General features: G+C 33.5%; 1 protein-coding gene across 2 annotated transcripts in view; it reads left to right on the forward strand.

Moving 5' to 3' along the window:
- Window positions 1–16,844, forward strand: part of LOC129221355 (Ig-like and fibronectin type-III domain-containing protein 1) — a 159,725-nt gene that overhangs the window by 81,893 nt on the left and 60,988 nt on the right. For both annotated transcript variants that reach the window (XR_008580499.1, XM_054855826.1), the window contains exons 6-11: window positions 1,578–1,634; window positions 3,446–3,577; window positions 10,843–10,998; window positions 12,963–13,129; window positions 14,101–14,175; window positions 15,596–15,879. Coding sequence is in view for 1 of the 2 variants with exons in the window: in XM_054855826.1 (XP_054711801.1) it covers window positions 1,578–1,634; window positions 3,446–3,577; window positions 10,843–10,998; window positions 12,963–13,129; window positions 14,101–14,175; window positions 15,596–15,879 (871 nt within the window). In the remaining variant the exon portion in view is untranslated. The remainder of the gene's footprint in view (window positions 1–1,577; window positions 1,635–3,445; window positions 3,578–10,842; window positions 10,999–12,962; window positions 13,130–14,100; window positions 14,176–15,595; window positions 15,880–16,844) is intronic.

The following is a 16,844-nucleotide window of genomic DNA, read 5'->3' on the forward strand; positions in this document are numbered from 1 at the left end:
TACACGAACTCGTTTTTTACAAGCACTCGGTTATAACGAGCAAATAGAACGATCCCTTCGCGCTCGTTAAAAGAGAGTTCGACTGTAATGTAAAAAATTTAAAATTTGTAAAAGAAGTGCAGACATATATTTCGGAATTGCAAGGAACCCCTTTTCAAAGCAAAAGTAGTTCTTAATGCTGAACTTTACTATCTAGGAGCAGTAGATATTGATAGAAAATACAGAATATCGGTTTTTTTTTGACCGCATTAAAAAGAAACATTCCAAAAACTCTCAAACTAGTATTGTTAACAGGACTTTCACTACTTTTTTCTTCACTTTACACTACTTTTAGCGATTCATCTCAGGTTTTACCACTCGAGGGGTCCGCGATCTAATCGCCAAAAGTCATCCACTCACATCATGGTGCATTGCGCCGGGGAAGGTCCTGTGCTGGGCAACAGCCCAGCTTGGAGTTTACCCCCTTGTTGTTTTACCATTCTTTAATCCCACTATTATCAAGTCGATAAAGTTCTTGAACTCTTCCAATTCCAATCGGTCTTCTGTCCTATTAATTAACTATCGCTCCCTTTCGTTAACGATTACACTCATCCTCTTAATTGTTGTTGTTGTTTTCATGCATTGTTATTATTAATCACAATGAAGATATGGGGTGCCTCGAGAGGTTGGACATCTTTATTTACATATAAGACAACACAAGAAAGATTTACATCATAAAGAGAGGAAATAACCCCCAGGGCTCCGGTGGGATTCAAATCCACGACCTTCGGCAGACAAAGCAAAGCTTCTTCATCAAAGCCACAGAGGCCCCTGAAAATGTTGTGAAATAAAATTGCGATTGTCTTATTTTTTATATTGGAGAAAATAAAAGGGCTTTGAAATTCCTCCTGTCAGATTATAAAAATTACGTGTAAAAAATAAATAAATAAAATAGAATAAGTAAGTCTAGCATTATTTAACATTGTTGGAGTTCGAATCAATCTTATGACGTTAAACTAGTAAAACTATTTTTAAACGCCCAACTTCGTTAGATCTTGATTTCTGGGAAGAGTTCCATATTCTGGAAAACCAGTTTAATTTAGTTATTGATCTTAAAGCAATTCCGTATTTATCTATTTTTGCTTCCATTTTAACAATTTGTTCTGATTCGTCTCTTTGCGAAGAGTTAGAGACTTGTCTCACTCTTTCTTTTGTTTTATCACTTACCTCTGGTAAAGCTTCTGTTCTGTAACATGATTTGAGCTCGTTTTGACTCTTTCGACTCATACTTCTAGTTTTTTTAGTTGTTTGGTTAAAAGCTCTATTTAAATAAATTAAACTGCTTATTATTCCATCTCGTCGCTTGCTCGATGTATTTTTATTGAGCTTACTTAAGCTTACTTCTTCGAAAACGGATTCGCTGTAACGTGAAAGTACGTGTCTGTAAATCTTTCACAATTCGTGCATTTTTTACGCTTTTATAGTATTTTTATTTTTTGCACAAAAGAAAGCCTTTTAACTGAATATATGTACTGCTTGATTAGTATTATGTAAAGTTGATATGAGATTATATCACAAAACTTGCTTTTCTATTTTAGTGGTTGAACGGAGTAGACCTAATAGCAGAATTATTTCTATGGACCACAATTATACAGGTAATGAAAATATTTGTAAGTTATGTGATGTAACAAAATGTACAAATACCGAAACATATGTTAATGGCTAAAACATTTTAAGTTATATATACATTATTCAGGCTAAGGAAAGGAGCTGTTTTTAAGCGGCAATCATATTTTTAAATTTTAAAAGAAAATATTGTTTATTTATCAAGTAGACATAATGATAATCAGTCCTAACTATGAGTAACGTTAGAGATAGGATGAAAAATAAATTATATTATTAAAAGTAGTGCAACTTTAATGCAGAAAAATAAAATACCTAAATGTTTAAAAACTCCCTCTTTGCACTTCACAACATTCACAAGAGTTCTACCAGTTACAATATTGCGTAGAATATTACAATGTGAGATTTTTGATACTTTCAACAATTTCAAAAATAGATTCCATAAGGTAACTTCAGTATTATTGAATGCCGCAATGCGCTGAGTATAATATTGCGAACTTTGTTTTTTATAAAGTAAAGAGCAGAAAACTTGTTTCATAACCTTGCTTGGAGAGTTCAGCCCTAAGGCTTCTAGTTACTTTTCTTTTTATTTGAAAGCTGGAAGTGACGCAAACAACCGGCATGGCTCAAAGTTGCCCTAAATGGCTATATTTCGGTCCCACCCGCCTCTTCAAGCACTATACATTTTCATAATGAATACTTACTAGCTCCAGTATTAACTTCCGCCTCTATTACCGACTCAAACTGGAAAACGTACTGTTTTATTGATAAAAATGCTTTTAAAGATGTTCAAAACCTTCTCAATTTTATTTACAAGTACAAATCTTTATTCTTCCCCTCACTGAAATAAAGAAAAATAAATGTTTTGGGTCTGAGAATTTTATTTTTTATTTTTATTTATTTTATTTATTTATTTATTTATTTATTTATTTTTTGTGAACATGTATTGTTATTTTTGTTTTCCTCTTAAACTTTAACTTTAATGAAATTCAAAAAAAAAAAAAAACTAGTTATGTTTTCCACCAATTTAATAAAGCCAACAATTTACTGATTATGACCATATTACCAATTGTGACATTCTACACAGATCACGACTTTGTTACTGCACCAGTATATAATTAATCATTCTTATCTCAAAGCAAGATTTTTTTTGAAAAATATGTCGTTTCTAAAATGTTAAATAACTTTTAATGATTTTGTAATTAATTATCCTTATTATTTATGTTTTTGAAGTAACACCATTTTCTCTTCAAAATTGTACTTAAAAAAAAGAAAAATCATATATCTGTTTTTCTTCAAATTGCAATCAACCTTAATTATGTACACAAAATGTTAATTTTGATGATGTTACTCTATTTTGTGTTGTCAAAATTTCAATAAAGTCAGCTGTTGTTCAGGGCTTCTTTGTTGGACGGGGATGGAAAGTTGTCTTCATTATTAACTTCAGTATTTTAACAGCAGTTTTTTTTATATACAGGGTTAGCATAAAAGAATATCCCGGTTTTAAAAATTTATATTTCATAAACTATTACATTTAGCACTATAAATGATGCATAAACGTAAAGATAAACTATTCAAGTTTCTTTTCACTCACAAATATTCGATGTGCGAGCCCTTTCGCAATGCGACACACACCAAAACATACATTTTGGAGTGTTTCACTCTCAATTCTTCCTAATACTACACATATGCGATCTTTTAGTTCTTGCAATGTTGTAGGCAACGGTGGTGTATAAACACCGTCTTTGACGAAACCTCATGAAAAATCACATGGGATTAGGTTTGGGGATCTGACTGGCTTTTGTGGCTGGTATTCTTATCTTGTATTTCCTCTATTTTTCAGCTTGTTGTGTGAATCATAATGTGCCACGTTCCTGTCAGGATTTCTGCAATTTACAGTCTGTGATAATGGGAGGTCATCCCAATCCATGGCAGTGCATGGATCACTTGCCAGTCATAACCAGATGTCTCACAGGTAAGAAGTCAAACAAAACGGAAGAATGTACATGCTGGAAATTTGCTTCGTTAAATTCGAATTTTCCTTTTTTCTCGACTAAAATGAAGGTTAAAAACCCCTATTTACCGAATGATAAACTCCGAAGTAACGAATTATTTTAACAGCTAAAAAAAATTTTTTTCTTAATTGGAGTTAGAAATATTGGATTGTTTTCTAAATGTTACATCCATATAATCCGAAGCAGAAAAAGACTTTATTTTTGGAATCAGCAATTTTTGACGGGCGAGGGCGAGGGGGGCAACCAACGAAAAGTGATTCTGATGCTGAAAGCGATAGTGAAATTTCCATTAAAACTTATTTTTTCAAATGCTTTACATGGCCTGGAAACTAAAAACATATCTCATGCAGCAGGCTGCAAAAGACACAGTAATTTTTTTTCTCTCCATATAGTCGAAAGAGAACTATTTCGAGTCAAGTATCAAGGATATTGTCCAAACATCTATCACTCAGTAGTTAAAGTTTTCAAATTAACTAGCGTGTAATAAGTCAAGGAATGCTGAATAAAAAGTGTATACTTTCGAATTATGGATACTTTTGGGCGGGGTTTTAGATAAGGTAAGTGCGTTTTTTAAAAAAAAATTCACACCCCGATGTTACGAACAACCCCGATTTACCGTATAAAGTTTTCGGTCGAGATGATTTCGTTAAATCGGGGTCCGACTGTAGTTAAACAACTGGAGTTATTTTTCTTCTTAAACTTCTCCATTTAGATAAGGGGATCTTTAACGTTTGACCATATTTTCACATAACTCTAGCTCAATAATTTCCGTCTTTAAAGTATCAACCTTTGGGTTTCAAACTAAATTTTTAAAAAATTACTTGTTTGATAAAAGTTAACTAAACAACGTTAAAATTTCGAAAAATTGCAAAAATGAATAAGTCAAAATCTTCTTTTGCCTTACGACTATACATACACCTTTTTGCAAAAAAAAAAAAAAAGTTCCTTGAAACCGCGGAACACGTGTCAGCTGTTTTTGAAAAAAAAAAAAAAAAAATCAGACAAAAGTTTATTTTATCTTACGACTTTACACCCAAACTCTCACACCTTTTTCATTGAAAAGGTGTTCTTGTAACACCGGAACACGTGTCTGCAATTTTTTGTAAATTTGTGAACTTATGACCAAAGACCATATAGCTTCGCATAAGACTGGACACTCCGGTAGAAATCAATGCTTTCGCGTTTTCTCCCACTTCAATGAAAGTCGTTGAGCACATAAAAAAAACTTCACAGGCGTGTTGGCGATTGAATTTTGGAGGAAAAAATGTTTTATACTGTGTGCAGCGATTAATCGCCAAGTTCAGCCACTGTGCGTCGTGCGCCGTGTGCCGTGTTTGAATCAGTTCTTCTCCCCTCCCTCTGGCGAAGGGTGGTAATTATATGGGCATTTAAGCCTCAGAGAGGGTCATTAAGAAAAAATGAAAGCAAATAAATAAGCAAAAGGAACACAGAAGTGTGTTGTATCAATAACAGACTGTTTACGAAGATGCAAAGATCTTTCTCATTTCTTTTTTTGCTGTTTTATTTACTTTTATTTTCCTTTTTTACTGCCTATTTATTTTTATTTAATTCATTGACTTTGTATTTATTTACTTTGTGAAGCGAATGCAGAGATGTATTTTCATTTTTGTCACAATTTTTTAACTTATAAATTTTATAATTTCTCTATTCACATTATAATTTTTATTTTTTTCATGTCAACAAATCTTGTATTACATTACAATTAAGTTCAAGATGTCAAACTAGCAGAAAGAAAAAGATGAAAATATAATGTATTTAAGTTAAGGAAAAAGTGTTTGAACACAACGTGGGCTTATAATCTGCGGACGGTTAGAAAAGGGTTATGATCCCCATGACTCTCCCCTCGTATCCCCCTGTTTAATACCGAATATTGATCGCGTCAGGGCCGGATTTAGAAGAAAGAAGGCGGGGCAACTGCCCCGGGGCCTCCACAGCAAAGGGGCCCCCACAATAAAATTTTTACAAAATATCCTCTTTTTTTTTGGTATTTCTACAAAGAATGATTGCACAAGATAATATTATTATGGATATATCAGAAAGGGGGGGGGGCTCCACTCCTTCGTTGTCCCGGGGCCTCCACACTTCCAAATCCGGCCCTGGATCGCGTGAATAACAAATAATTTAAAAATAGAATGGCTAAGTATTTTGTATTCAGTTCAGATAAAATTATCGACGAAACTAAAGTATTATTAATGCATATTTTTTAATTTTTCGCTAATATTTTAGGTATTTTTGATGCATATTTGTTAGAATATGTTAATGATTTTTTTAATGCATATAACACGACTTACTTCGTAAGATTCTTGTGCTTACTATTAAGAAATCGTGTTCTATTGCGTGCTTTATCTTTCCAACAGGTTTCTAAGTACAACTGGAAAAAACAATGTTTTAAATAATAATTATTTCTGAAATCCGCAGTTACATATGGTTCTTTATTTTCCTTCTATTTATGTTTAATTTCTTACATTCAGTCGAATCGGATCTTTAATCGACAACCAATTGATTTTTTTCTTATTCCTCCTTTCATGGCATAGAATTCAAGGATACCTTCATTATAAAGTTTAGTAACCTAATTTCGTTCTTTCATGTTATGTCCTATGACTTGGCGAAGGTTTTTCAAAAAATAAATAAAAAGTGAAACAAAATACTAATAATAATCATTAAAATTATCAAACTGCTGTTGTTATAAATCTCATTAAATTAGGATACATAAAGCAATAGAAATAGATTTTTTTCTCATTCTCCATCCATCCCAGCGCCCAAGCGTTGGTATCTGAACCGTAGAAATGTTGCATTCTACTGTAACAGTAAACGTAGATATAATTCCTCTCTTTATTTAGCCTACCTTTCATGAGTTATTTTTATTTGCAACTGTACAGTTAAGAAACTTTGTTCATCGGCTCTTTGGGACAAATGCAACACTTATACTGCTGAAAAGTATGAAACGAATCTCACAGGAATGCGTTTTTAACGAACTAATCTTGTTACAACAGGTATTTCAGCATTTTAATATTTGAATTAATTTCGAAGAAAAAAATTTCATTTTCAGGATAAAATGATAAAAAACAAAATAATAAATAAATAAAGCATATGTTATAGGAATAAATGATTCAAAAAGAACGTGAGCGAGTACTTAAATGTTTCAATTTTTTATATTATACAAAGATAAATTATTTAAAACGGTGACTACTGCTTATTCAAGGGGACTATAAATTCTATATTTACCGGATTATCAGTATTCAAATGTGTTATTCCGAACTTTATGTATTTCGCTCACTCCTAAAAGAGTTTGACCATCAACCCCCCCCCCCCCTCTAGAAATCCGGAACGTTTTGTAGCGTAAAACAGAAGAAAGTTTTTCTTTTTTTTTAATTTCTCATGTCAGTAAAGGAAAAGAAACAATTTTTTTTAATTCTGAATTTTAAAACTATGAAACGAGTGAAAATTTGAAGAAACACAGAAAAAGCAATTCTAGTTCTCATTAACTACAAAGCATATTTGAAATTTAGACCCTTAAATAGGACTTTCTGCTATCTTTCCAAATTCAATTTTGGGTCGTCCAGGGTCAAGGCAGGTAGGTCCCTTATCAGTTTGGTAGACTTTCCCTCCTCCAGGAGCGTGCACAGAAATTTCGGGGCCCGTCACAAATGACTTTTTCGGGCCCCTCTCCATATTGTTTACCCGTATTTTCACCCCTAGTCATAAAAATATTGGGCCCTCTTCAGGCTCGGACCAACAGGTGTTCCTTCTCCCCCCTGTGAACGCCCCTGCCTCCCCCCCCCCCAAACTCTTATAAAACTTACACTGCACCGATTTCGAGCCGGGGACTCTCCAAGGACCGGGCCCCAAGTTTCTGATTAGGCTATTATCTGGTTACCAAGATGTGCCAAATTCAGCTCCTTGATACATTCTGAGTAAAAAATGTAAAAAACACGATTCTCGCGTTTTTGCAGCACATTTTTCCAAGATGATTTTTTGTGACTGATGTGTTGCTATTTTTTTAATATCGGATTCAGTAGTTTGGAAGTTCCTCTGCTATTCCACCACATGGGATTTCAATTCGACACAGGCTCTTAACTTGACAATGTTCTTATGAGATGAGAACACCTAAGAAGTTTTTTTGTGAAGGAAGTAAATTAGTGCGGTCGACGATAAGAGTTTATAGATTCTTTTGTGTGAAGCCCAGAGTAGGAAAAACTCTTCTGCCCCTGCTTCTGCGCTGTCTTCGGCTGCGAAGGAGAAAGGACAATAATAGGAGATAACAAAGAAAAATTGGTGACAATGAGGCAGATAAGCAAAGCTGTGGACAAACGCGGGAAGATTTCACGCAAACGGCTACTGCACTTTGAAATACTGATTTACACCCTGAAGATGAACTCAATCCTTTGAAATTTGAATGCAAGGCAGTTCGGTATGGAGTTAATGTTAGCAAGCGTAAGTATAGAATTATGAAAATAGTTTTGAAAGTCTTGTGATTAAAAAGAAAAAAAAAAAAAAGTAGGTTTCATCCACAATTACGGGGTTGCGTGACATGAAATTTTTCAAAATGTTAACTGAAATTTTAAACTTAAAAATATGTTTTTCCAAATTAGATTTATCAACAAATTAATTAACATTTACGCAATTCATGTACATACGTGTGCGTGTGTTTTCCCTTCAAATTTCACGAAATCGTAATTCTAAGCGAAGGAAATTTTTCAAATTGAAGTCGTAAAGTGCGAAAAATGCCAAAGCAAGCCATCTTTTGTAACAAAGTATAGAAATTCGAAACACTCTTCCTGGCATTCATTTGAATTTTGAGGTCTTGAATTCAAATTACGGCCGCGATAAAAACCATTAGTAGAAACAAGAAATCCAATGAGCAGGGTCTCAAACTAACCCCCACACTCCCTTAGTTCTATTTTTACTATTTTTTCTAAAAAAAAGTCTATGAAATAGTTTTAAAAAATCAAAATTTTTTTGGGAATAACGTTTTGAAATTTCCATCCCGTTCGCTGTTGCGCCCCTGGAGAGAGTTACTCCGGCCAATCCCTATTTACGCCACTGTTTACAAAGATTACTTTCACAAATTTCTCAAATGTAAACTATATTATTATACACAGGTATACCATTATTATATCAGGAAACCCATAATTTATGGAGCCGTCTCATATTTTGGCGCCCGGGATGATCCCCCCGCTTGCTCTCCTCTTCGCTGCACTATTTTGCAGAAGTTGATAAGGTTTAAAAAACTTCTCAGTCATCGACTACATTACTTAAAATTTTTTATCTCGCAAGATTTCCCTTCAATTTTCACTGTGAAGTGGGCGACAAATTCGTTAGATTGAATGAATTTACAATTATTTTTTAAATTCTCACTCCTGTTAATTTTGTACTAGGGGGCTCCACTCCCTGCTCGTTTTGTTCGCCAACCTCCGCTCGCCACTTGTGGCGCGTAACGATTGGTAATTTTAATGCTTACTCCTTGGTGTCCTCGGGACATACAGGGTTCATGATATTCTCAAGACTGGATGTTGAAAGCCCAAAGCGGAATGGCTTTCTCTGGATGTTCGATATCCAACGAGACCAGTTTCGACCTGAGACATTCCTCATCCAGAGGAGATTGGGTTAAAAGACACACAGACAAATGCGTGTTTACCTAAAAATTTATTTCTCGTTAAAAAAAAATGTCTACAAAACTGATTCATTTTAAATCTTAATGTAACTTTCTTGAATTTTTAGATCTCTTCTATTTCAATTTATTTTTCTTTTACTTTGTATATTAATTGGGTTAAAAAAAACGAACTATAAGTCAAATAAATACTTATGTGCAAAAAGTAAAATGAGAAATAACAACGCCAAATAGCACACTTTGCAGATTACTGCAGATACGTGTTTCGGCGTTACAAATGAATGTCCTTTTCAATGCAAAAGAAATGAGCTTATGTTTGAAAAAACATCGGAGAAATGGTTAGGTTTCTTTTGTCGGGTGTCTTTTCAACCAAAAGCTCATTTCTTTTGCATTGAGAAAGCCATCCATTGTAACGCCGAAACACGAGTCTGCAGTAATCTGCAATTCAGTCTGTTTGACGTGGTTATTTAATTTTCACAAACAAATGGGGTGGTTTCCTTCAGTCAAAAGTAGTACTTGTAGTCACTGAAATCGATAGAATAAGCAAAAACTATAACTTGGACCCAGAAAATACTTTCATTTTCCCAACACTTATTTTTTAATTATTTTTTTTAAATGTCCGATTTTTCAAACAAGGCGTGGTTTTAATGGCGTCACAAATGATGCAGTTTGCCGCATCTTTCACAACGTTTCCACGTTGTGATAATCAAGAAGCGAATTAAAATTGCGCTCTATGCTTGCCATCAACCATATCGTTGCCAATACACGTGAGTAAAGATTTTTGTTTAAAATATATTTTGATATTTGATCTATTACTGCATCTTTTTTTTTTTTTTTTTTGGCACAGTTTGATTTGATCAAGAAGAAAAAATTTGAACTTAAAATTAAAAAATTCTTAGTAGTTCACAACATCATTTTTTTTTCTTTTTTTTTTTTTTGTTTGTTCGCAAAAACTTAAAGCATTAATAAGAAAAAGCGTTGGAATTAAAGGGGCGTGTAGAAAAATTATTTTGTTTAGTTTTAGTTTTTGACAGCCCACTCCAAACGTATTTGTACTTTAGACTTTCTATGGCATTATGAAGAACACATCGCCGCTTAATCAGCGTCCCGTTAAATTGATTTTCAAAAGAATGGGAAGAGGATGTAAATTGAGTTTCAAGATTCCGTAGGAAATCTGGAATCAATTAGGTTTTGTTATCATTGTCGCGGGAACTGAAACCGGTGGTTAGTATCCCCGTCCTTTCTCCCCACTTTTTCTAAGAATTCTTAGTGTTGTAACCTTTGCGCCAATTCCAAGAATCTCCAGTTCAACTTGGCGGCTATAGCTCTGAATGTCAGTTTTTTTCAAGCACCAGTTTTCATTCTACTTACGCTTGTTTTCCTTGCCATGCGTAAAAACCGGTCGTCGAGTGTCCAATCTTCACTAGTTCTATTATCTTTGTTATGACGTTGTTTTCTTTCACTTTCCAGCACTTTTCCTTTACTTTTCCAGTATTAATTTGTTTAGGAAAGAAATTGATGTCTTCGTCTTCCATATGAAATGATTTACTACATGTAAAGCATTTTTTGAATTAATCTCCTGGATTCTTGCAGATGGTCGAAATCATATGCCATGCTGCATCAGGCAACAAATTCCGGAAGTGTGCAGATCTGTATGCACTGGAGATTACGGTTTGACAACTGTCCTCCAGCACTATTCCTGCATGGATCACACGATACCTACCTTATCCTGCATAGCTGATGGAATAGGTAAACATCTTGAAATTTGTGGTATATCATTTGGGATAACTTTGTCCACTTTTCAACTTTTATAATGTGTATCTATATTATTAATAATATAAAGCTGAAGAATTTTTTTGTTTGTTTGTTTGAACGGGTTAATCACAGGAACTACTGGATCTAATTGAAAAATTCTTTTTGTTTTGAATAGTCAATTTATTGAGGAAGGCTATAGGCTATATAACATCACGCTATGACTAAAAGGAGTGGAGCAGCAATAAAAAATGTTATGAAAACGGGAAAATTTACATCATAATATAAAATGATTTGAACGCCGAATATACGTATATTTTTGAGGTAGACCGTGCAACGCCGAGCAATGCAGGTAGTTATTGATAAAAATTGACAACTTTCTTTTTACCATTAGCTAAAAGAACTGAATTGAATGAAGCATTTGTCGCTTACGTTTGTTGTCAAGTTTAATGAATGATACGAACAATCATTCGAAACGTGGGCAAAGTCATTCCGGGTAACGGTCTTGATCTTCTTGATTGTTGTTATTAATGATGCCACATTAGCATAGGGCCCCTTTTCGTCTACAATCTTACTGCAATTTAAAGTGCCTCATCCGTTTAAAAAAAGTACATTAATAAGATTAGAAAAATGTTTCTGCCGGGTTGTCTAACAAAGTATCGTAGGAAGAACTCGCGCTGCCATCTTGGATTTTAGGTGCGGGTTTTTTTTTTTTTTTTTTTTTGCGCGTAAAATCATTAATTTATAAATTTAAGTGCATAAAATTACCTTTAAAAAAGTGTTTATTTTTATTGTACTGTTAAAGGTACAGAGATTTTAATTCGCTCGTTAATTTTTGAAAAACTGTCTATTTTCCCTTTTTGTTTTATTTTTGTGGTTCAGTGAAAGGCCTACACTGCCGTGGGCAGGGAAAGAACAGTAACTGCAATTTTTCATTTTTCATTTTTTGCATTTTTGTCATCTATTGTACGTTAGCTTCATTGCACAAGCTTGCTTATTTGGTTTCCGCTTAAAAAAATGCACGGGAAAAAAAACGTCTAGTTCCAACTTTTCTCTATCGTTAATATTGAATCCAACACACATTTCTTCAAATATATCTCAAAAACTCATTTCTACAGATACTGCCGTTTACCTGCCCACGGTAGTAACAGATCGCTTTTCTTTTTAGCTCGGACTCGAGTTTAAAGTTTACTTACTTTGAAATTAAATATCTACTCACTTCTTGCAGTTGTAATGAAGATGAAAGCCACTTTTTCAAAGGTCATTTTATGCTCTTTGTTTATTAATTGTTTATTAATTCTTTGTTAATAAATATTTATGTTTATTAATTATTAAATTCTTTGTTTATTCATTCTTTAATTATTAAGCAATTAATTTATTAATTGTTTAATAATTGCATTCTTTGTTTATTAATTTATTTACTCACAAGTAAATAGTTTTTGATACATGAAACAAAAACCGAAAACAAAAACGCACCTAAAATCAAAGACGGTTGCGTGAGCTCCTCCCTCTTCCTGTCTAATTTTAACAGGCAGAAATACATTCCTCCAATCACAATTATGTATAAACATTGTGTTTTGTTTAAAAAATAGATGGTTGTATAAGTTTTCTTTAGAATCTTGTACTATTTCGCATAGAGGATAAGGATTTAAGACAGAAGAAAATGATTCCTGTAAGAGTGAAACCCCCAAATGGAGAAGATTTGGCAACGCCATCTTCACAATCAAAGCATTTTTTTGAATGGATGGGAAAGACTTGACGAACTTTGCACCTATGGTAACTGTTAGCGACCACTACAGGACTTTCAGGCCAACTGAATTAACGAGATACCACTTGAAATAAAATATCCTCGAGAAATAGGAGTTATTAAAACAATTACTTCGAAGATACTTCTAGCGTTGATTTTTTTTTTTTTTTTTTTTGTCACCAATAACATTGACTATGAACTAATTCACTTTCAGTGCTCTTACCTGGCCCTCCTCGTGAAATATCCGTAGAAGCACTTTCCGATAGCGAATTGAAAATCAAATGGATGCCACCAAGTCAACAGATTCCAGTCGAGAAATACCATATCAATATCACTTTAATCAAAGAACTCAGTGATTTACAAGAATTGGAATCAGGAACGGTGAGTGAACTACAGTAAACTCCCGATTATCCGCGGAATTGGGTGGCACAAGTGCCGCGGATAATAAAAATCGCGGATAACCGCAAAAAGACTAAAATGGGGGACAAATCAGGTAAAAATTGTCTTATCTCAAATTCTTAACTGTGTATTGATGCATAACACTTTCTGCAAACAGTGAAAATATATATAGAGTACAGTACAAATGTTTTGTATTTTTGCACAACCGAACTTAACATCAATAACAAACAAGTGTATGTACGATGAAGAACGCACAATAATAATGATAATCAATCAATCAAGCAAAAACAACTGAGTGTAAATTTACAATTTTTCAAAAAAAAAGAAAAAAACAGCCACTGGTATTCGCTTTTTACTGCGAAAATACATGTTCGTGATTGTTGATTGATTCGCGGATAATCCGCCCCGCGGATAAACCGCTCGCGGATAATCGGGAGTCTACTGTATATAGTCTTTTAGAATTTCAATTGAAACTAACGTTCAAGATAGGTTTAAAATTAGTATTAAAATTAAGAGCTGCTTTTTCATATGAACTTGTGATACTTAGTTTTAAGGTAAAAATTAGCTTTTCAGAAAAATTCGTAATCATTAATAATATTTAAAACCAATTTCCCAGCTAAACTTGAAACTAGAATTAAAACTTAAACTTGTGGAAATTAGTGTAAAAGAGAAATTTAAATTAATACTTGGCTTTTGAAATGAAGAATTACAAACGAAGCAAATCTATGTCAAAATATTGCACAGGTTTTTAATTAAATTTAAAAGTTTGCACAAAATTAAGTTCTTCACAAAATGTGGTATATGATTTGGTTAATAAGTTTCTGAACCAACATGTTTATTTTTGTAGTTCACAGTTACAAAACGTAACTGTGCACCGTTTTTTTTGTATACATAAATGATACTTATTCAGTTTTTGTGGTAAAATACTTTTTTTTTTAATTCATTTTTTCTAGACTGATCAAAAGAAATTTAACAAGATGCCTGAAATGAAGAAAGGAAGTTCTGTTAAATCCTTCATGACCGTTTTGGTAAATGTTTTTTCGTTTCATAAATTTATAGTGTGTTAAATTCTCTTTTTTACTGGGTAATCAATAACGCTTATTTATTTTACCTTTTTGTAACTTGATATTAGGTTTATTCGTTTCGTGACTATTAGGTAAAGAACATGATCTATTGCTTCACAGGGCGAATGAACACTATAAGTAGGCAATGTCGTGGCGCAGCAGTGGGTTTTGATTTCATTTGCACCTCACTGAATTAACTATAAACGCTTAGTACTCGATAGTTATAAATAATTATTCTTTAAATGTACCCAATTTTAAAATTTTTGATGCTAAAGATATTTCAGTGAACTTATTTCGAATATGTTATTCCTTTTTACTTAAACTGCTTTGAAATACTTATGTATTTTTAATATTAAAATGCTTTAAACAATGCATTTTACTTTTTAATATACAATTTTACGCATTTCTTAGTGCATAAATAATTTATTTTTTCATGATTACTTCATGTGTGGAAAAAATTTAAGGAGTGTTACGATTAATTAGTGTGCTTCATGTATGATATTTAGCAGGAGAAACAATCTGCAAAGATAAGCTGAAATTTGTACAAAGTTGAGTCTTTTAGAAGCATGATGTAATCCACCGTGAAGCATAGGAATTCGAAGAGAAGAAAATGAAAGTTACAATAAAAAACAATATCGAAACATAGCTGCAAACCTGAATTGCGAAAACTTTAATTTGTCAGAAACAAAATTATTGTTACATTTATTTTATTTTATTTTTCTTTGTTTCTTTTTTCTTTCCGAGTTACATATAAATGTTTTACTTAAGCTGATAGAATTTAAATTTCCCTCGCTTATCTCTAGTCTAGACACCTCTCAACTACGAAATTTGCTTTTTTATACAGTAAAACCTCCCCCCCCCCCCGCGAATATTAATGTTAAGATTACTTTTTTTTAAATAAGTTTTTAATTATTAAATCCTTAATTTTTGGACTTGGTTTTCCATCAGAGTACCATCAGTAAACATTATTTTGTGAAACAAAACTAAATTTAATGTCTAAATCAAAAAAATATTTGAATATTTTCGAATTCTTTTACAGTCACTATTTTATCGATTTTAAAACAAGTCATATTCTTGTGTCTGAAGATGTTTTAATGTGATTTAACAGTGTTCACATAACATTATTTTACCAATTTAAAGCAACTATTAAAAATTTCAAAGTCGATTTTGATGAGAGTAGGTGTACAATTTGAAGCCTGCATGATTTCAACTTCACCGTGTACGAAACAGAGCAGTTCAAATCTATGTGCATGCATCGTCCCAGTCGATCTATATGTTCACCGAACTTGGAAAGTAGATTTTCATTAGATTTAGGTTGCCGACAGTTGTTATGTTTTGTTCATCTGTAGACATTTTAAATTAAACATTAAATATCGACCTTTAGGTAGACGGCAATAAAACGAGCTACGTCGCCAGCGGCCTGCAACCAGTGACAATGTACGAGGTCCAGATTACGTCTCAGAATGAGCAAGGGAGCAGCCTGCCCTCATACGCGGCCAGGGCACTGACTCTGGCGACGGGGGATGTGGGAGCGAAAGCACCTGCCAACAAGTCGGACGTCTACTTCGCCCATCTGCCCAACATCACCAAATGCTGCGAAGAGAAGGGCGTGCCGGAAGGGAAGTGCCTCCGGAGCCTGTGTGATCCGGCGGATGATGAGGATGCTAAGTAATTCACTCGAACGAATACTTTCATGAAATTAAAATACTATGAAGCCCCGATTTTACGCTCCCCGAATCTACGTTTTTCCCGCATTTAACTTTTTTTTCGGGTCGCATTATCTGTTTCGCTGCTATGTATTTCCCGTATTATACGTTTGCTCCGTATTTTACGTTTTTAAACCCAGACCCCTGAGAAACGCAAAATCGGGGTTTCACTGCATTAATATAGCGAAACCCCGATTTTACGTTTCTCAAAGGCTGGATAAAATAACGTTAAATACGAGAAATATATAGAAAGCAAAAATCAAATTGAAAAATAATTAAAGGTAGTAAAGATAACTCTTTCAAAAGGTATAATGTCTATATTTTGCAAAAAAAATTATTGTGCATATAATTTTAGATCATCCTCATATATATAATAGCCAGTGATCGAGTAACGCTCCTGACGTCCCCAACAATGAAACTCGCCCCACGACATGATAATTTGATAATATGTTTTGGTAGTGTCTGATATCCAGGATCCAGGGAAATGCTTAGTTGTGACAAGGTTGAACTGGATCCGGTAACTTAACTGTTTTACTGGTAAGAGAAATGAAGAAACGAAAAAATGGTCAACAATGAACTCTATCTACTGGAGTTTAGGGTTAATTCACTGGAGTCTTAGAGGGGTTAAAAATTTCAACCATCAAAATATCACCAAACAGGCAATTGCTTCGTTCAAATGTAGAAGCAAATTTTCACCCGTCATATCTTTACGGGCGATTTTCTAGTTTTAAAATATTTATTTGCGAATCCGGAAGCTTAGGTTGAAAATTGTCCGAAAAAGTGGATTGTTTTTTAATCATTGAGTTCAAAGTAAATGCAGCATCTTCTAGTATTGAAATACTTGGCAAGTTTTATCCTGGTCTTTATGAGAAAGAAAAGTCTTTCACTATTTGTAAACGTTTCAACGTAATATTGAAATAAGGGAAA

Source organism: Uloborus diversus, chromosome 4, assembly GCF_026930045.1.
Source record: "Uloborus diversus isolate 005 chromosome 4, Udiv.v.3.1, whole genome shotgun sequence".
NCBI classification, from domain to species: Eukaryota; Metazoa; Arthropoda; class Arachnida; order Araneae; family Uloboridae; genus Uloborus; species Uloborus diversus.